Source organism: Anser anser (assembly GCF_964211835.1).
Source record: "Anser anser genome assembly, chromosome: 3".
Classification (NCBI taxonomy): Eukaryota; Metazoa; Chordata; class Aves; order Anseriformes; family Anatidae; genus Anser; species Anser anser.
In genome coordinates this window covers 92,714,022-92,735,912 of record NC_139722.1, presented here as the reverse complement: position 1 = coordinate 92,735,912, position 21,891 = coordinate 92,714,022, and the positions used below count along the sequence as shown (strand labels likewise).

The 21,891-nt window shown below is 42.0% G+C and overlaps 1 protein-coding gene across 1 annotated transcript in view; it reads right to left on the bottom strand.

Annotated features, from left to right (window-relative positions):
* Positions 1 to 20,665, bottom strand: part of PPP1CB (protein phosphatase 1 catalytic subunit beta) — a 29,206-nt gene extending 8,541 nt beyond the window's left edge. The window contains exons 1-4 of the mRNA XM_083832102.1: positions 20,310 to 20,665; positions 8,115 to 8,246; positions 4,505 to 4,735; positions 4,047 to 4,151 (exon numbers count right to left, since the gene is read on the bottom strand). Of these exons, the coding sequence (XP_083688228.1) occupies positions 4,047 to 4,151; positions 4,505 to 4,735; positions 8,115 to 8,246; positions 20,310 to 20,361 (520 nt within the window). The 5' untranslated portion in view covers positions 20,362 to 20,665. The remainder of the gene's footprint in view (positions 1 to 4,046; positions 4,152 to 4,504; positions 4,736 to 8,114; positions 8,247 to 20,309) is intronic.
* Positions 20,666 to 21,891: the final 1,226 nt, after the last annotated feature.

The following is a 21,891-nucleotide window of genomic DNA, read 5'->3' as shown; positions in this document are numbered from 1 at the left end:
GAGAGGAGTCACCACATAAAGGAACTTCAGCTAACGTCCAGGTTTGGACAGTGGCAACGTACATGTTGGATCAACAATGACTCCAACACATTTGATGTAAAGAAGGACCTGAAGAACTTTCCTAAAAGTATTAACAGAAAAAGCTGAAATCTTAGAGTGGTTTCATGATAAAAGCCTTCTGTCCTCATCAGCTTGTTGAAGGTATCTTCATGACAATACCCTGGAGTTGTGAAAGGTGAATCTTTTGATGAATACTGTAACAAAGAAGTTTAAGCCAGTTCTACTTGCACAACAATACAGGGAGAGTAACATAAATTCAAACAGATAACCAGCTTTTAAGCTTCGACCAACCCTATCACTTCTCCCTCCCCAAACCTGACCCATTTGCATGCAGAGTACATTAGCACAAAGGTGTGTAGGTTCCAGGGAGCACCACACCCTGACACAGTAATGGGCAGTCTCACTGATGTTAGCACAACCAGTTTGTGACTTTCTGCGGGCTTACAGCTCTCAACATTTCGGGTTACACCCAAAATATGAAGTATTTTAAAAGAAAACTGTTATTACACACCATGTCTCAGTGCTGTAGCTATTAATTTTATTTTACACTGCTGTAAAATACCAAACGCCCACAAAACTACCTGCATGTTTGTAGACCTCTGTAATGATTCAAGAGGCCATCTTTCCCCAAGTATCATAATTTCCCTTGCACAAACAGAAATAGCTAACGTCTGAAATTCGGATCTACAGACAAGAACCATGCACGATCAGCATCAAATCAAAGAGCTAAGGCAAACAGGCTGCTAAAACTCGGTCAGGCTGCTCCCGCTACAGTGATTGCTGCAACCCATGTATTGAAAATAAACTGAAAAGTACACCATTGAATTAAGCTGTCTTGTCACATAATGACAGCCGAGCACAAAAAAGTACCATTCAGCACATTATCTTCTTGAAGCGTAAGAGCACACCTTCCCTAATGGAAAACTGAAAATGAATTGTCATTACTCCTGGCAGACTCATCAAGTCCAGGCACTAGATTTGAAACCACTCTCATCATGCAGAGCTGGTAAAGTGATTGTTACATATTTTTAGAGTGTAATCCAGAAAGCTCCTATGATCTCTCGGGATACGACATAGGAATATCAAGAAGACTCCCCAGCTTCAACATACATTCCATGTCAGGAATGTCACAAGATAGAAGATTTTCAAGCTCTGGGATTCTGTTTTTCTAGCATTCTACTAAACTAACACAGTTCTCATTTCTGAGATTAGATTTAATGTGGTCAGACCAATGTGCTTCATCAACATGATGCTACAGCATGGGCTTAATTTGTAGAAATTCGGAAGTTATCACAAAAAGTCTCTAAAGATTAGAACTAGCACATGGCATCACAAAGACGACAATACATACAGAATACAAAGCAGAGCTGGGAATGGTTATGGAATAAGCTTCAATGAAGTGAGATAAAGAACAAAGAAGTTATCTGAGAGGACAGCTTTGAGAAAAAAGCCAGAATATGACTTCTATGCGCAGCATGGAAAGACAGGGAAGAGATTTAATAAGGAGGGGAGGAGGCAAGCGAGAAGACTACAATGAAAGATCCTTTGGCAGAGCGAACATTTGGAGAAAGGGATGGCAAGAGAGGTTTGACTAATACTGTGATATTCAGAACGCCGAAGTCTGAGTAAAAAAAAAAAAGCTGATTTGGGATTTTAAGCTGTTGTAGGTAGCCTACTGGGGTAAGTTAGGTGCCTTTTGTTTACTATGTTATGCGGTTTTGCAAAGTTTTATTATATATCCCATAGGACAATATTTTTAAAATAAACTATGCAAAAATGCGCAATATAGTAAAAAAGGCACCTACCTTATATCTACCTGCTAGCTTCAACCTCCAGCAGAGTTGTATGGTTAGTGCTGCTGCCTCAGTGTTTATTATAGTAGTAACATCATGAAAAGGCGTTGACAATCCATGACTTCAGGGGATCTGGAATGCAGTTTTGGACAGGATTGGAGAAGAGTGGAAAAAGGGCAGAGCTTAAGTGCTGAAGGGCCATTTTCATTTAGCAGGAGCACACAGCACATTTAGTAAGCGTTTCACTTTATTTTACAGCTTGTGAGTGACAGTAATTTCAGTTACAGATGAAACCTGTACAAGTTTAAGGGACAATGAATAACCAATAAAACAGTAAATACTGTTCTGCTTTTTTTTTTTTCTTCACAAGAGGATCCTCTAAGTGTACTATGCATAACAGAAGTTTTCTTCCTTCCTTGAAGAGGTTAAACCCTCTCCTCCCTCCCCCCCAATAAGTTAACAAAGCTTCATATTTTTCTTGAAAATAACTTTCTAGGCTTCTTGCTTGTAACTCAGGTCTGAAGTGCACATAAACATTAAGGTATTTGTTTTTTTCATAGAATGAAGCATTCTACTCTACCTGCTAAGCATCCTTGATGACCTTCCACCACCTAAGCTTAATTATTTACCTGGAACGCCCCTGTATTTTGTCAACATTCATTCTGTTTCCCAAATAAAACAAAATACAAAGTGGTATAAGAATAGCAAAGGAACACTTCTTTTACCAGCTTTTTCTGAAAGTTATGACTTTTTTTAGCCATTGCTGATGACTTCCTCTGTGCATGTTATTTTGTATCTTACATTCTTAAAATTTTGAGATCTAGCTCATAATACAGGTAACAGGCCCTTAAAAAAAAAATAGACACCACACCACAACGATGAGAATGAGAACAAGAAATGCTCCTATGATAAAACAACCATTTCTCTAACATGCCAGTGCTACCTGGAGACCAGCACAGACACAACTGTCTGTATTAATTCTGCATTTAGAAACAAGATAATACCTCAGAGCATATTATGCTTAAAACTGATAAGCTTAGACTAGCAGGCACTGTACGCTGAAGCTTCCAATACAAGATGCAAGAGAAGGCAGGATCATTTTTATTGCACATTCCATACAGACAGAGCCCTTGTAAAGATACTCATGAAGAATAAAGGCAGAGTAGCAGTCATCAATACAACCTCAGTCTCAAGAAATCTCTTCAGGAATTTCGTGTGCACGCTATGTCTACGTCCCAACAGAGCTGTTCAGTCAAACTAGAAGTTTCTGCAAGGCTCTTACTTCCACTAATCTCTAATCACCTCACTGACAATGCCGTTGTGACACCTACCAGGTCATTTCTGGATCACTTGATACAAGGCAGCAAGCTGCTTAATAATGGAGGCAGTTGCAAGTTGCAAGAAGGTGGGACGGCTCTTTCTACTACAACAGTATTTGGAAAGTGTTGTCAATTGTTTGAATTGTGACAGGACTCTGCCAGGTCCCAAAGACCTGGAAGCATCACTGCCCAGAAAAATACAGAGTCTCCTTCTACAAAGAAAAGCACCTGAATAAGTTCCGATGTGGGCAGAAGTCACAAGCCTCTTGCAGACCAACAACAAACGCTTTGTTCACTACCGGAACCGGGCAGCACTGGAACAGGCGGCAGAATGTAGGTTTTCCAACAGGGAAGGTTCTATGGAGTCAGGGCAAGCCATGGTTGACCTGATCTAATGTTAGTCTTACTTCAAGCAAGAGGTTTAATTATGTGAGCAAAAAGTTCTCTTCCACCATCTTACAAAACCAGCTAAAGAGGCCAAGACTACAGAGCTGGGGTTACTCATGAAACTTGTTCTTTCAATTTACTGCTACAGCTCCCAGTGTTTGCTATCAGTCCGTGCAGTCCTAGCTACAGCAAATGAAGCAAATTAGGCATGAGTTCTAGTATTCAGTGTCCTTCAAAGAGGGACATATTGATGTAAATACTTAGACACACCCCTTTGGCAAAGGCAGCCACGTGTATCTGGTTAGGATAACACCTGCCCACTGCCAGGTGCACAGAAAAGCACAAGACATAATGATGACCTTTACAGACAATATAAAGATAAGCCTCTCCATCTAAATATCAGGTATGCAAATGCATGCTCCATTTGATATAATATTAACCCAAAGATCAGGTTAGACACGGCCTTTAAAAGCAGTCACCAACTTACCTCCGTGACAGCAGAAGATCTTCTCATCCACAATAGCTGCAATAGGCAGACAGTTAAAGCAGTCTGTGAAGGTCTTCCAGAGCTTAATGTTAAACCTCCGCTTGCCTACAAGAACAGTGCATGACATTAGGAAGAGACAGCTGTTTTCTTCAAGCCAACCTACAATACATATCACAACCTGACCATGGACATTACCAAAGCATCTTTACAGAGATCTATTCCAGAGTATTTAGGTTTCAATCTCCTGCAATAGTATTTCAAGGACAGCAGAAGAAGAAATATTTGAGTTTAACCTTATCTTGGTAGGTACTTTCAGAAAGTTTCAAAGAAGGTTCACAGAATATTTCAAAGAAGGTTCACATTATAATGAAACCCTTGCAGTTTAAGAGTCACTACTAGAAATGCTTCCAAAACACACAGTACATAACAGGCTTTCAGAAGGAACAGGCTTTGCTTACATTCATCATAGAATCCATAGATCCGATTGATGCTAGCACACTCATGATTTCCTCTTAAGAGAAAGAAGTTCTCTGGGTACTTGATTTTATATGCCAGGAGTAGGCAAATTGTTTCCAAAGACTGTTTGCCTCTGTCTACATAATCTCCAAGGAAAAGATAATTAGCTTCTGGCGGGAATCCTCCATATTCAAATAGTCGAAGCAAGTCTGTATACTGACCATGAATATCACCTGAATAAGAAAATATTTACCAAGAATTAGTGCAACAGTGTAAAGAGCAGACATATCAAGAACTTAAGTAAGCCAATCACTTTTTATTAACCGATCTTAAAAGAAATACTTTCCTTAAAAAAAAAAAAACTGGCAATACGCATCAGAAAGGTGAGAACCATGCTAACATTACAAATTTAAGTATTTACTAAAAGCAAGTAACTTACAATCTGCGTGGAAATGCTAATTATGAAAACCTGAAAAACAAAAGCCACACACGGAGTCTTCACAATTAAGCTTAAGCTTTCTAATCATGCTCTAATTTATTCAAATTAAAACGAAGTCTGAAAGAATGTCTAATTGAACAGTTACCTGGCCAGGAAGCCAATGTACTAAGAGAAAGTCAAGTCACATTATTTATTGCAATAACAGATCACTAAAGGATCTAGATTGACTGGAGAGAAACCAAACATTGTGCTGGCAGTGAGCACTTACTTCAAAGGTCAACTGCCTGTCCTCCTATAACACTGTTGTACTAAGATCCCCATTCCCTGGCATTCAGGGTAACTCCTTTGATGCAATTATTTATACAAAAACAGTACAGAGACTCAAAGACTGACAACCTTTGTAAGATATTCAACCCTGCAGAAGTATTTTAGGAAAAATAACTTACTCATCACACTGCCACCTTCAAAATTAAGCAGGCTTTCCATGAAATAGCTCTGTGCAGAAATTAAAACACCATGTCATATCAGACTAGCCAAAAGTAACCATCTGAGCTGCCCCTAAGGTCAAAGATAATACCAAAGCCACTCTACAGGAACTCATACAATGCATGTGATGTATTCCAGCTGACTGTAGAATTCATTACTGGAGTGACTGAATGCAAAAAATCCACCTAAGAAATGTTCATTACAGGCTATATGCCGATAATACTGACTACCTCCTGGTCCTTTACACTAAGCACGCCACAAATGTATTTTCACTTTTGTCACTTGTTCTGTGACAAAATACCTGTTTTTATTAAGCACAGTTATTCTCCAGTAGAGAATTTGCTTCCATGACCATACCATAAAACTAAAAAAGCAGCAACACCCCCACACCTACAACTTTTTCCATAATCTTGAAAAGGCATTCCCAGACCTGTATGCTCACCAGTTCAAGTCTTATAACTATGTACTCCAGCTACTAGTTGATGCTCTGTTCTTTATTTTTTCCATAATAAATTCAATACTTCCTTCTTCAGGCACTATCTTTTTTTTAAAAAGCTATTCCTTACTCCAGGAGGGGAATTATATCCTAATTTTCTTTTAATAATGATAAATATTATGCATTCCCCAATTGCACGTGCTCTGTAGTTCCACCAGCTAAAATCATTTTCACATGCGCTGCAACAAGAACAATTCTAGTCTACTTGATATTGGAAATCTCCAGGTTGTCATCAGAAGGAAACATAGAAGACTTGTCAACAAGTCACCATGATGTTGAGTCTAGTGCTCTGAAACTGTTTTATTAGTACTCACCAGACTTCTTCACCATCAGAATTAACTACCAAGTAAATAAATATTACGCTTATTGTCTCGAACTACTTTCAGTCATGCACATGAGCCAGAAGGACCAAAGGACTTATAGGGTAAAGTTTCTACATTTTGTAGAAACTATTTTGTAAAGGGACCACAGCATTTAACACTGTTCCATTGAAGGCAGTTGATAATTTAAAATACAGGTTCATATGGGCACAAGTTGAAGTCCATCAGATATGAAGCCTTCCGATAAAAGCTGCAACTATTTTAAAATGGACATTTACATAAGACTATCTTTCATCTTACGTTAGAACGCAGTCATTCAAGATGTAAAAGCTTATTCTGAACTGACTTGATTACAAGAAAAGACAGTCCTATAATGATCCCTCAAGCGTTGCCTGAATACACTATATGGTAGTTCAAAGTAGTACAGCTGCCTAATTTGCTTTGGTGAAAGACATCATCACTCTTTCACTTTGAAGTACATACATCTTTGACAATTGCTCTAATACTAAATGTAGATGCACCTGACGCTTCCATGTGCTATCACTTTGTTTACAATCTAATTTAAAAATAACAAATGCCTTATCTAACTGTGCATTTGCTACCTTATTGTGCATCTAAGAGTCCTTTCAGCCGTCTAGATTTTAAGAAGTGAGAAATTAACTTTGAAGGAGGCTAATTATACTTTGCAGACTTTGACTTATGCACAATATTTGAGTTTTCACCTTTCCTTTATCTAAGAATATGTAGAGACTACTGTAGTCTTTTCCTCAGCCTAGCATGAAGACAATGTGCTAAAGCTGGATTTTTCCTTCAATTTTGTGTTATTAAACAAGCTGGTCTGGTTTTTGTCTCCCCACCCTACCAAGCAATTAGTCATTTAAAAGTGACTTTGTCTTTAGTACTTTTCTATTCTTTTATTTTTATGTTTTAATAATTAGTAATATCCTCTCTTAATGTAAGGAAGATTGCTACATTAGGCCTGCCAGGAGGAAGCCTAGGAAGAGGACAATCCATCTTTGGGCATGTTAGTAACAAACTCAAAGACCGTTTCAATTTTAACTCTGACACTTTAAGCAGCCTAATTCTAGAAATTTACTGCTTTCTAAGGTTGTGTCTGCTGTGAATAACTTGAAGGATGATTACAAGTCTGTATTTACAATACTTTAGTAACAGTTTTAAACAAGCCTGCATACCTATTAACAACAGTGTACTTCTGAAGATGTCTAGCATATTATAAGAGCTTAGAGATGTAAAGCACAGTTTCACCCATATTTGATGACAATGTTGTTTGATAATACTTGCTATAAAGCTCAAGGGATTTTTACATGTTAACAAATTAATTTACGAATCTTTTTTTTAGATCGACACTTTCTTCAACACTATTTTTGAACAAGGACTAGGAAAGCATTCCATTTCATATCATATAAAGATCTTTGTTTTGCTTATGCTTTGAAGGGAACAAGTACAACAGCAAAGATTTGCTCTGTTTTTAAAGAACTACCTGCTTTTTGAAATAACGATCTAAGGAGTAGCAGCAGCTCCACGCAAGCAGTCCTTAGGGAAGTACAAGTGACAGGTTGCAAAATTAGCACCAGAAGAGAGCACAGGCAGCTCTTATCGGCTAGAGAACTTGCTCCTGAACAGTACCAGGAACAACTGTTAACTGCCTTTTCTTGACTTAATCCAATCTACATTGAAAATGGCATTTAAGATTGTAAAGACCTCAGTCACTAATTCGTACTGCCCAAGTCAAGGTCATTTGCCTATCCCAGTATCTTTTTCGTTGGATTTTCTTTCCATTCCAACTAGCATATTAAACCTATGTAGGTGTGTACACTTACATAGAATACAGATATATGAAGTTTACATACCACAAATTTTCAGAGGTGCCTCTAGTTCCAGAAGAATAGGCTGGCTAAGAAATATTTCCCGTGATTTTATGCACAAGCCCCGAACTTCTGCTTCGGTCATCTGAACGATCTTCCCAGGACGACATCCTCGTACTGAAATGAGATGTTTAACAATTAAGACAGCTAGTACACCAAAGTACAGCAACAGCTAAGTGCAGATGACCTGCACTTGAAGTCTGTATCTGACAAAAAAGTCAGCACACATCACCGTATCTACCAAATGTGTTGGAATTATGTATTCCAAAAAATTCTAGAAACCAAACTCTGATACTGTGGTAACAGCCAGCACTTAAAGGTCTCTGTGCATGCCTGCAAGTCAGGTTCCCAGAAGAGAACAACTTAAGCTTTGCTTTCACCTCTGTGTGGATAAATAGCAACTTGAAGTGTTTAAATAAACGATCGGTTTACGCTAGAGTATTCACAATAGGCAAAAAAATCCTAAAAATGGAAATTCTGAAAACGCTCTCACATTAACACAAAATGAACTTATTTAGGACCATTGAGTTCAACAGTTAGCTAAATACAAAGAAAAGACAACAGTTTGAGCTTTCAGTGGCTGAAATTGTCACATTAGGAATATCAAACTAAACTACATTGGTGTTGATGGAATCTTTATTCCTATATAAAGGATCTTGAGTTACTGGAACCTCTGCATCTAAACACAGACATTCCAATTAGCATGAAATTGAATTCCTATACTCCTAAGTCAGGTCTTCAGATCTATATTTAGTGCTCAGTTTTCAAGAGCATTCACATTACACTTCAACCACCATCCTCTGACAAGCCTACCTGCAGCTGCTTCTTTCCACAAATATCTGCACTTTGGCCCATCCAGTTCAGTTTTGCATCTCAGCACAACCCAAGCTTCAGATCCAAACTAATAAACCAGCATATACCAGTGTCTACAACAGGTCAACATCCTGTTCTGCCATCTGCTTCAGACAGAGCAACATTCAGCACTAAACAACAGGGGTAGCTACAAGAGAAGGTGGAACGAACCCATAGCAGTTCAAATCCAAATGTTTTCAAACTCAAACATATTAAGACATTGCTCGGTGAAAACATTAGTTGAATCTTCAGGAAGTCAAATATGGGATTTTGCTAACAGAAGTGCAAAAACTAGTTCTTCGCAGCTAAGATCAATTCCTCAGTTGCCCGTTTTCCCTATATTCAAAACAATATTAAGCTTGCACCTTTTACTTTCCAAAGGAGATCAATATCATTATCTACATTCTATAATGGGGAAAAAAAAGATACAAGGAGAAACAACCTGTTCTAAAGACAGCCAGTACCGCAGTCCGAACTGTTAACCTCAAAAAGCTCTGCTCCGATTTTCATCACATGCACATCTGACCAACCCAACACTGTGCTATGATTTTTATTTTTGTTTTTTTTTTAATAAGCACCAGATGTCTTGTTCAGCTGAGGTTAGGAAGCAGTCACAGGAAGAGATGAGGAGGCAGAAGTGAAGAATTATCTCAAGCATGGAAGATGTGAAAGCAGATCTTGGGACAGCCAGCTGGAGGGCCACTTTACCCGCAGCAGGGCTCCCTTGGAAACGCCTTGCTCATCAGAATGCCACCAGGACAGGGCCGGTACAAGTGGCGCTCAGGACTCCTTTCAGGGAAGCTCCGCATCAGTACCACGCGACACCTGCCATATGGTAAGTCACATGCTTTTAGCTAACAACTATGTTAGAGGCAGCAAACAGCTTTTTAGTAACTTTTTTTGTTGTAGAATGTTGCTCACGCATTAAGATGTGGGGTAACATATTAAGAGAATACAAGGGCAAACAGTCAACGTGATGGGAGAGCAAAAGCGTACAGGCTTCAGTTTCACCACATCTCAAATGTCTACTAGATGATGCACTTATGGATAGCCCTTCAGCCCCGAAGAGATTATTGGCAAAAGAAAAAACAGGCCTTGACAGCTTTGTGCAGGACTTGACTATTCGATTTGAGGGTACCAGAACGCTCCAACAATCTCCACGCTTTTCTAGTGCTTTGTTTGGGTAGCTTAAACAGGTTCCTTCCACAGATCTGAAGCTCGCTGCCTAGATGCAATAAGCCAGCACTACACAGAAAGCTCCCACCTGACAGAGCACAGTCCTAACAACCATTCCAATGGCTATCATTTATTGAAACGATTCTGCTCCATTTTAACCCCTTGGCTGTCTGATGCTTATAACACAAGATCATGCCAAAGAAGCATGCAGCCCAACTAACTGCTTGTCAGCCACATTTTTCTTCCGCAAACTATGTATTCTTTTAACCTCTTTTGATAAGCAATCAAGTTTTCTTCTGTGTTTAACTACTTTCATAACATTTTGCAACACCAAATTAAAACCAAGAAGCAACTTAACTGTGCAATTTACATCCTATCTAGTCTTGGACCTTGAGCCCAGGAAACCCCACCATATACACCCCCTAATGTTACCACCAGTAGCCCCAAACCAGAGTCCCAAACTGAGAGTGCAGTTCAAGAAGAGCACTCGTACTACTTCAAATAGCTCTGATCCAATCAGCAGTTCTTAAGACGCCAGACTTTTGCTTTAACTCCCTTTGAAACTTGACGGGAGGTTTAAACTTGCATCAATTGCTTTATAGGACTGAGCTTTTAATGCTGCTGGATTTTTACACTAGACCACGCAGCCCGACTTCACATCTAGCTACCTGCCACAGTCAGTACATCCAGCGCCATGCTGTTAGCTCTTGACTTTTTGCAGTAGAGCCTTGTACACTGCAGCCCCTAACAGACAAACCAATGCAAAGTCTGGCAACCCGCCACCATGGTCGGATTCTCCAGGTAAGCAAGTTGCTAGAACTACATCAAGCACATCACTCTTGAACAGGAGATAAAGCACGCCCAATGATCACAGTTACTTTCTGCCCCGGGAAGAAACCTGGGGCACCACACCATGATGAAGCCCTCCCCATGCCAGCAGGCAGCAGCTCCCCGCAAACAGGTCTGCTCAGCACAGAGTCTGGGATTTCAAGAAGAATAACCACCAATAACATGCTAAAGAGCAAAGAAGTTCTCCCACGGTCCCCGATCGTCCATAAACAACTTATGTATGGAAACATGAGAAGGTGCTGGGACCCGGGAAGCCTCAGCACGTCGCTGGATTCACACTGGGAGGTGTTGAAAGGTCAGCCAGCTAGTCATCTGAAAGGGCTGGGCCACACGCACACAAGCAGGGCCAAGCACATCTTTTACTGACTTACACTACAGCTAGAGTTTTGTTTGTGACTCCTCGACTCAGCTGGGCACTGCTCGGATTGTAAATAGGAGCATCTCTCACCATATTTAGTTTTGCAAAAGCCAAGTCCTCAAAACAGATTTAAGAGGAAGTTAGGAGAATCAGATCTAGAGTGTAAGCGGTGTTTTTCAGACTTCTTTGCAAATGGCTACAGGCAGCCATTACTAAAACTCGCTAGTCAGAGCTGCACGCACTGGGAGGTTTGCAGCTCATAAAAGGCTCTAGCAGCACCGGGAAAGCCACCCATTGCCAATGGCTGCCATTGACCCAGAGCAGGCACAGCACCTCGACATTAGATATAAATTAGTCCTCTAAGATGCAGAAACCGCAAACAAGCTTTGATTTATGTGAATACCTTCAGAAGGGACAGCAACTCCTCTTGTAATTCACAATCCCATGTGTGCAGTGCTGTGCCAGAAGAAGCCTGTGCTGCAAGAAGCTTAAACCATGGTGATACAGTAGAGAACAAAGAATTAAAAGCAACTCCATGCATTGTACTGTCAAGCTATTATTTTAGCACACTATTTCCTGTAGCAATCCAAGAGATGTTCTAATCACTATTACAGCGTTCTCAGCATCTACACAACCTTTGATAAGCAACCTTAGTAAGCCTAGCAATAGGAACTGGTCATTTGAGAACGGTTGCACAGTGCCAGGAAAGAAAAACTTCTGCAAGGTGTTTGTTTGCTTTACTTTTGTTTGTTTTTATTCCTCCAAACTCATTCCAGAGACTAGAACGTTATGTATGGCTACAAGGCAATAGTGGCCAGGAAGGAAACGACACCCAGGAGCGCGGTTTGAGAACTGGTTGTTGCAAGTTGTACGGGCATCGCTTCTTTTGCCATTCTCCTCCATGAAATGGAGGAAATCCACTAACCTAGTCTGTCATCCCGTTTCTGGGGCGCCTCTCACTTCAAGTAACTAAGCTCCTCATTTTGTGGCATCACTAATAGAAGTTTCTTCAATTACTAAATCAGCTGTGGGGCACTCAGCTGTCCTAAGCATTTACATCATGCTCTCCAACAGCATGTGCGTCCTGTTTTCTGGACAACGCTCATGCTTTTAGCAGAACATTAGATCCTGTATACCCTTCTAAGGATCAAAAAAACGAGGCCAGCATTGCTCCCTCTTCCTCTGAGCTCTTACTTTGTGGGCAGACGCATTTGTATGGCTGCACAGTAAAACACATCAGGGAGCTCATCTTTTCTGTCTAGCAGAAAGACGCAACAAAGAGGCTTAATCTAGATAGCTCCCCAGGCTGGAGGAGACATCCACTGTGAACTTGGGCTAGGTCTAGTGAAGGAATAAGCAGCTGGTTCTGCTTCTTTCGGCAGCATCCCCGGCCAAGGCATTTCTGGAATTGTGGCTTTCACATTCTATGTTCATTCTATTTCTCATTTCTATTTGCCAGAGCATATCTTGAACAAAAAGCAAACAAAACCACACCACACCACAAGACTGCAAGCAAGCAGTCGATTCCACCAACATCCCCCAAGTTGATATTCTCCCATAACATTCTCTGGAATGTTTGATGATTGGCAACTAACAGCTACAGCATTTAGCTGGCTGTCTCTTGTACCTCAAAGCATTTGGGAATATTTGACGAATCCTGAACAGCCTCTCCAGGAGCAGCCTCTCTAGGAGTAGAACGGATTTGGAAGCCAAAGGCGATACTACCCACTACTTGGGAGAAAAAAAAAAAAACAGTTCTGACAGTTTTGGAAACACATTCTCAAGTTATCTGCTCAATTTTTAAAATCTAAGTTATAGGTTTCCATGGTTTTTAAAGTTAAGTATCCTGGATTGGATTTAAAACGTCTTCCATTTTCAAAAGCAAAGCTTCTATTCCCTCAAAATATTTTGTTATTTAAATTGTACAGCTGTCACCCAGAAGTATTTTGCACCAAAATGACAAGAGCTATGCCAACAATACAAGTTTACAAAGTTTCTGAATTGCTGCAACAAAACTAAGGTTAACGTGGCTTTCATTCCCACAGCAGCCTGTGGACAACAGTAAGGTAACTCAAGCCCTGCCACACTTTGCTCCATTCAGTACACAGCATACTGCTGAACACACAGCCAGTCTGTACATGCATGCAAAGCCCTGTGCCTTTTGTAGGGTACATCATCTGAACTCCACACTAAAACCCAAAGAATTAACTTTCTTGGGAGCTTTTTTCCTGAAGGACTGCACTTTTCCATCTAAGTGGTCTAAAAACACTAATAAATTTGTCTTTACTGGATGCCCTTGAGATAAAGTATTTTGCTGAACAACACGATTGCTGTAAGCTCACTTTAACAGGACTTATTTAACATTAAACAAAATGACCGCAGAATAAGAGACTGCCCAAGCCTTTAATTTCTAACCAGGGAAATAACCAAACAAAGAAGTGTTCCTCTTCCCCCAAAAGTTGGATTTATATTCTTAAAATTCATACTACCAGTAGAACTAATGCTCAGGGAGAAGCAGCAGCAGCTACCTCAAGTTGCTTCAGAAGAAACCCAAATCAGCCCACAACAACACCAAATGCACCTACGTCAAGCTTCACCCACTGCATTTGCTTTTCATGGGCCGCCTGCTGCTTACTTGCACAGAGAGAGATTCCATGCACCAGCTTATGGTCCCAGACCTCCTGAACTACACACCATCCCAAGAAACGCTGGATCCAGGGCTGAAGGACAAGATCACAGCAGTTACTCCATTCTGTAAGTGAAACACTTCATCCTAATGCTTGTTATTGGCCTGCACTTACTGTGTTTGGTTAATTACACTTGAACCAAAAATCCATGCAACTAGCAAAGCATGAGGTAGAAGCCTCTTACTACGCTGTACTGTACGAAGTGGTAGCAAATTCTTTTCCAGTCCCCTTGCAAGGTTAACCTATCATTAAAGTCTCACACAACACAGAATTTCAACTTCTTTCTCAAAGTTTGACTTGAATTTTCCTCTAAAGCATCAGTAACAAAAATTCCTAAAACTAGAGAAAGGTGGGGGCTGATTACAAAGTTACTTTGTAACTCATGAGAAATAGCAAGGAGGAAAATTGCTTAAGTTGTAACAAAAAAGCCAGGGTTTAACATGACATTGGCATCTCCAACTCCTCAGGTACTAAATATGGTTATGTAAGATATACAGATAAAGGCTTTCTATCGAGATTGATATTAAATTGCCCAAAACCACAGAAGATGGTGCTGCAGAACTAAGACAAGGTAGCCTATGCTGTAAGACAAACTGTATGCCAACACTATGAGAAGGCAGCAAACAGGGTCGTTTCTATGCTAAAATGATGAGGCAGATACAGACAGCATGAGAAGCACCTCGGGCTGTAGCTCGCAGCAGCCTTCCCTACGCGCAGAGCCCTTCCCGAGTACAGCATCTGACCTCACTGAGCTACAGCCAAATATAGTATGCTTGGCTTCACCCTGCTAAACCACATACTGCCTTTTTTTTTTTTATTGTTACGTACCTACTTTTGTAGTGATCACTCACGAGCATTTAACTATCAAGGGTAAAAAATCCTCCTTCTATTTACATTAAATAAAGCAGCGTTGTTTTTTCTTTTACGCTGCGATTTTGCTGTACTCCAAGCAAGACTCCGAGACAAGTCAAAACTGTTGCAGAATATTTGAGTGAAACAGTAACTGAACCATGCAGGCCTAGAGCAGCACAGTAAGCGGACAGAATAAAGGAACACCAGTGGACATTTTCTGACACCAGGCTCTTCTTGGCCTTCAGCATAATTTTTGAAGCTAGCTCTCCCGTTCGTCCTGCACTTATAAAGCCAAGGATGAACGGGCTTGTATCTGCACTGATGTACAAGCCCAGCAACAAACACCATTCTTCCTTCTGCTCCTTCTCCCTGTTTAATACAGCACATACCCTCCAGGGAACAGACAGCTAAAAACAACAGTTTTCCTTCTCTCTCCAAAGAGACTATTTCAAGAAAATCTTTCCTTCGCTAAAAACTCCTTGTTGAGTTGTTCGTGTTTGTTTTCCTAATACAAGGGTTATCGAATGACTTCGCACCATATCAAGGTAGTATTTTTATTTTATAGTATTTTATTTTATAGTATTGTGGTTTTTCAACACTCATCTCCATAGTGTGTTCATGTTATTCTGCAGTGGATCACTGTCACGGCTTTGGCTGGGATGGAGTTAATTTTCCTCACAGAGGTTCACATGATGCTGTGTTTTGGATTTTTGATGAGAACAGTGGTGATACCACACCGATGTTTTAGCTGTTGTAGAGCGGTGCCTGCACAGAGCCAAGGATGTCTCTGCTCCTCGTGCTGCCCTGCCAGCCGGCAGGCTGGGGGTGCACCCAGAGCTGGGAGGGGACACAGCCGGGACAGCTGGCCCCAACTGACCAAAGGGATGTCCCACACCACGTGGAGTTGTACTCAGCGATAAAACCTGGGGGAAAGAAGGAGGAAAGGGGAGGCGTTTGGAGCGATGGCGTTGTCTTCCCAAGAAACCATGACGTGTGCTGAGCACTGCTGTCCTGGACGGGACTGAACACCTGCCTGCCAATGGGAAGTGGCAAATGGACTGCCTGTTTCTTTTGCTTTGCCCAGTAAGCTGTCTTTATCTCAGCCCAGGAGTTGTCTCTCACACCTTCACCTTTATGGGTCTCTCCCCACCCCACCCAGGGAGACTGAGCAAGCAGCGGGGCGGTGCTGAGCCGCCAGCCAGGGCTAGCCCACATGGACTACTCTTCTCTGCAGCTGCCTCTCTGTCAGGATCAGTTACGAACCCTGCAGAACCACGAGCACCACTACGCTATTACACCAGACCATCACGCTGGCTGGGCACGTTCATTTGTTACGGCAGTAACAGAATCTGAAATATTACTGACCATCATGCATGAGCCCAACAGCTCTGTAGCATTTAAAACTCAATTATTTCATAAGCATTTAAAGTTCACCTTTCATCTGAAAAACTGAGTCATATTCAAATTTCAGTCTTCGTCACTGTCTGCAAGACCTCTGCATTCAGAAGAAACCAAGGGCTGTAGCCTTCTTAAAAGACATCACATGACACAGTAAGAGCACTACACAACCGGCCTTTATTACGGCAGCTGCAAAAATCGCGCTTTTAGCTGAACGCTGCAGCAACATCCATTCTCCACGTCTGCCGCAAGTTTGACAAGCCTCTTACTGGATGAGCATCTCCCAGCCTTCGTGGTGGGTTCGGTACTATCAGAACTAGCAGCCCTGCCAGCCTCACCAAAAAATAATTTTGTTTTAGAGCAAATCCACATTACGTTCCACTAACTGAATTCAGATCATTATTTAATAGGTTAGACAGACTTAGAGTCTAGCTTTGTCTAGCCAAGGTAAATTAGCTTGTACAGCAATATAAATAAGCCTTCTTCACAGAAATCCAGCTTGTTTTTAAGGCTACTGTGTCTCTGTGTTTCCCCAAGTCCTCCCTTCCACATGATAACCTCCTTAGTGTTTACCGAGACAGATACCTATATATCTGAAAGAACAGAAAGTCCGGTCCACCTGGAGGTATTTAAGAGACATTCATTGCACAAACAGGAAGCCCAGCACCCAGACAGGAACACAGCAGTGTAACTTCACCACCACCCACAGCACTCCTTACAAGAGGCAGCACAGCTACTCCAGCACTCTTGCTTTGCTACAGAGGGAACTTTTCCACGCATACCCAAAGCTTAAGCTACCTTAGAGCCTGGCTTAAACGTAAGCCTGGTGTGCCAGTTTAGCTCAGCATTTCTCCAAATATTAGGGCATTTCCCACCAAGGGATACACGGTGTGCCTGGATGGGGCACAATGCAGCACGCTGCGCGTCTTTTGTGCTGCTGACGCTCGTGTGTGTGCTCCTGTGCATGACCTGAAGATCCATCCACCAGATGGCATAGCTGGGAAGGTAGGAAGAAAAAACACACACACACACACACAACAAAACAACATACTAAAGCTAAAAAGAGGCGATCATCTTTTTGTATACCGTAGCTTAACTAAGCCTAACCCATGACTCCAATTCTTAATACTTGCACAAGAAAAACAGTCCTAGGGCTAATTCAGTTAATTCACTTTTGTGGTCACATAGCCTAAATGTTTTCACTAAGCTACAGAATTTTGTGGTTACATGACCTGTAAATGGTTGCAGATCCATTTATACATGATTTCTCTATCAAACTAAATCTTATTACAAGCCCAAAGTATCTCCATGATCAGGCGCACATCTAGAAGCACCAGCACCTCCCTCATTCTTCCAGTAAATAAGCAGGAATGGGAAGTCTGAAGATAGAAGAAAAAAAGAGAGGACATTGCTACCTTCAGTCTTTAAGCATACATTATACACTTCGGCTTTATTTTCTTCCAAATAAAAGTTATTTATACAGTGCCACTAACTAGTAACCAAACACCAGACATATTGTACAAGAAAGTCAATGCATAACAAGCTCTTAGCATACCTTTTTATTCATTAAATCAGTATGAATTTAGGAAAGAACTCACTAATTGCAAGAACATGGAAATGAAAAAACTAGAGTCTTAGGACACTATCATCACGTATTAGGCTCAGCTAAGCCTCTCCAAAAACTGTCCCTAGTTTAACTCGAGAGCTAATCGGTCTGGCTTCCAGCACTCAAAAGATCTCTAAAATAAATATATGTTCAGGATAAGCACGCATGCACATCTGTTGAGGGTTAGTAGGGCGTTCTCAATTAATTCTCCCAAGCAGCCTGGCTATAAGCCACTTCATATTGACGTCTCAAAAAAAGAACCACATGGAGGGTAAGATGATCTATGTAGGTAACTCCAATCAAAAGGCAAGTGGTCTCGAGCAAACACAGTAAAAACAGTCGAGAACAACCCAATTAAGTAAGAGCAAGAAGACACGAGAGCTAGTACCACAGCACAGAAACAGGGTCACGAACCAGCAGCCCAATGACAACTGGAAAGTTTCTTGTTGCAGCTTTGTTGCATATTTGCTACCTTTAAAATTTATGTGCAGCAGCCACTGAGACAATCGCTGTTCAAACTGAAAGCTATCCATTTCACTTAAAGTGACCAAAAGGACTATACACAAACTGCCTGCTAACATTTCATAAAAATTACGTTTGATTTTTTTAATGTGCATTGTTTACCACTCAAAAGCCACATTTCCTCATTGTTTTAGTCCAAACTGAAGTGAGAATAATGGAGCCAACATACTTTTAACTAATTAATTGCTCCAGAGATAAAAGTCTATAGGAATTTTTCTGCGCAAGCAGCATGGGGAGGGATCCATACTCACTTTACCAGAACAGGTCAGCTAAGCAACAGCATAAGCTCCAGCTTATGAGCTGCCAACTGTACAAAAAGGTTTCATTGTGGAACACTACTATTCAACCACAGCTTAAAATACTGTACATTAGCAGTAAAACAACTAAAAGATGTTAAATGGAAGCAAAAATAATCCAGACACAATACACTTTATGTTTATTTTTCTCCAAATACACCTTGGAAGAATCTATTCCCTTTCAGATACAAGATGTTGTACAAGGCACTCCTACAACTGTTTGTAGGCGACAAGCAGAAAAAGCAGAAAAAAAAGTCACCCTGTTTTCCTAAAGAGTCTTCCTAATCTGCTCAGAGCAGGAAAGACTGAGAAACGGCTGCAAAAATACAAGAAAAAATAGAAAGCACAGATCAGGTTGCTCAGTCTCAGTGCAACCAACCATAACCCAAAAAACTAGAGAGCTGCAACACAAGTATTAATGGTGTGTGCAAAAGGTATGAAGTATTTTAAAAGTCTTCATCACCTCCTCTTAAACCATTCTATATTTAAGCAACTACCAGAAGAGCAAGGAGGAACAGTACCTCTTGACAACTGAGGTGTCTCTACAAAAAAAAAAAAAGACAATCAAAAAAAACAACCAAAAAACCCCATGACACCATACTTATTCATTGTGAAGTCCCCAAAAATACATGCAATAAAAGTCAATATTTACTAGGTTCTGTTTTGCTTGTCTGAAACTGACCTACTAATCTGGATTTCAACATCCAGAAAATGGGAAGTTTATCTGTAATAGTGATCAGAGATAAACTTTGACTGACGATCCCCGATGGTTCTTTCCATACTACACTACAGCACGTATCTTGAAACACAAACATGACCGCAGCTGCCAAAGCCTTTGTGGATTTTAAAGTATTGATTTTACTGTTTATAAATTACAGTTCCACTTCTAAAAAGAACAGCAATTACAAAGAGACCCTCAACGCCTTAAAAATTCTGCTCTGCGATAACTCAGCTACATAAAACTTTCAGACTTATAAAACATGTTTCTCCTCCAAAACTGTAGGTAAATTTCTTTCTATAAGCCCTCTGCAGAGTGACCCAAATGCGTGAGGTTGGTATCTCCATTTGTGGCAAGCAAGCAGGCGACCAGCACATCTGTCTGTGCGCGCACTCGCATCCCCGGCGCACCAGGTATTTGTTGAATGTGGAGAGGGAGATTAATGCCAGCACAGGCCTAGGAAAACCAAATATTCAGGACATGACTTCAATAAAAGCGAAGAGGGAAGCCCTGGGCTCCCCAGCAGCAGGGGGTCTGGCAGTCTCCTCGTTTCACAGGAACCCCCCAAGCCCCTTCACGGCCCCAGGAGAGCCCGGGCGGCTGCCCCGCAGGCAGGCAGGCAGGCTCCCTCCATGCTCCCACCACACGGGGCTTATCCAGCCGCAGGTCTCCTCCAAGGCCCTTTTATCGTTATTCTTTTATTTTTCAGAGGAGCACAGGCACTTCGCCCAGGGCCGGGCGGGCTCCCCGTGCCCCGGGCGAGGACCGGCTCCCCGCCGCCTCCCCCCCCCCGGCTCCCCGCAGGCTCCCCCATCCCCCGGCGGGCTGTCGGTGCCCGGACACCCTCCGTCCCGGCGGCCGCTCACCTTCCAGCAGCCGTGTGATGAGGCTGTCCACGTTCAGCTCCCCGTCCGCCATTTTGTGGCCGCCGCGCTCGGTCCCGGGCGGGGAGAGGGCGGGCTGGAGGGCGCCTCACGGAGGAGGAGGAGGAGGAGGAGGAGGAGCGGGGAGCGGCGCCCGCAGCACGGACGGCTCCCCCCACCCCCCGCGGCCACCACCACCACCGGTCCCCTCGGGCCGGCCGCCTCCGCTGGCAGCCCCAAGCGCCGCCGCTGCCGCCGGTCCCTCACGGCCGTAGCGGGGGGAAGCGGCCGCCCCTCCTGCCCGCCCCGCCAGCCCCCGCCTCAGCAGCCGCCGCCACCGCGCATGCGCACCGCGCACCCCCCTCCTCCGCCCGACCGCTCGCCGCGCAGGCTCCGGAGCGGGCTGGCGGGCTGCAAGGCGCATGCGCACAGCGCCGCCGCCGCTCCCCTGTGGGGTCTGATATCGGCCCCCGGCCGGGCCGTGAGGGTGTTCCGCTCCGCTGCTGGGACCGCCCGTGGAAGCCCAGTTTATTAAAAATAATTGAAATTTAAATTATTAAAAATATTTATTAAAAATAATTATAATCTCTCAGAACTGGAACTGTGCTCTTCGTAGCCCTGCCTTTAACGCAGTTGTCAAGAACCTCATAACTAATGTGTTTGTTTCACTGTGGACAGACCTGCTAACGTACTTTTTTGGTGATTTCATGTATACATATATGTATACATTTAAGATGAATGCTCTAAAAGCACGTTAATTTACATACTTGTGTCAACCATTGCTTGCCTTGCGTGGACAGAAAAATGTTTTAAAATGTAGGTGAGAACTTGTAGCGAAGCAGGACAGCACGCAACTACATACATACTGACAAAATACATACGGTGACTGGCTCATCCCTCACACCAAACAACCTGCAGACGTTCTAGAAAAAAACAGGCCACTTATTTATATGTCTAAATACAGGTGTCGATGTAGAAACTTATCTCGGTGAGCTCAAATGTGATTTTCTTCATCCATCTGTACAAGTCAGCAAAATCCTGTCACCTGTAGTAGTTTCAAAACCTAGTTTTTATCTTTTGATTAGGAGAAAATGAGGATGAGAAAAACAAAAGCAATTAGGACAAGGCGGGGCAGTGATTAGGCGTCAGACACTGGTAGGTGTCCAGACAGCCAGGTAAAAGAGCACTCTTTTGAAATACGTAGGCAATGATAATAAAGTTTCACTTGGATTCACTGAAGGAAGAGGAAGAAACTCCAGAGAAGAAAATTTATTTTGTATCTCCTTTTGTTGGCAGCGTACATGGAAATGCAATTCCGACTCGTCTGCTGAAAGCATACACATATCATACACATATCCTTATTTTCCAATTTCTGACAGTGGTGAAAATCTCAATAGCACATCAAAGCTTTGTCTTTCCTTTTTTTTGTTAAACTAGGAAAAGCAATTATTCAGCTCTTAAAAGGATCTTCCTTATCCTAACTACTTCATTCCTGCCAAAACTAATAGATACACTCTCCTGAGCTTTTAGGAATCGTCCCAGTTTCATTTCACACTACTGAAGTGCTGTGAAGGTTATTTTAAGC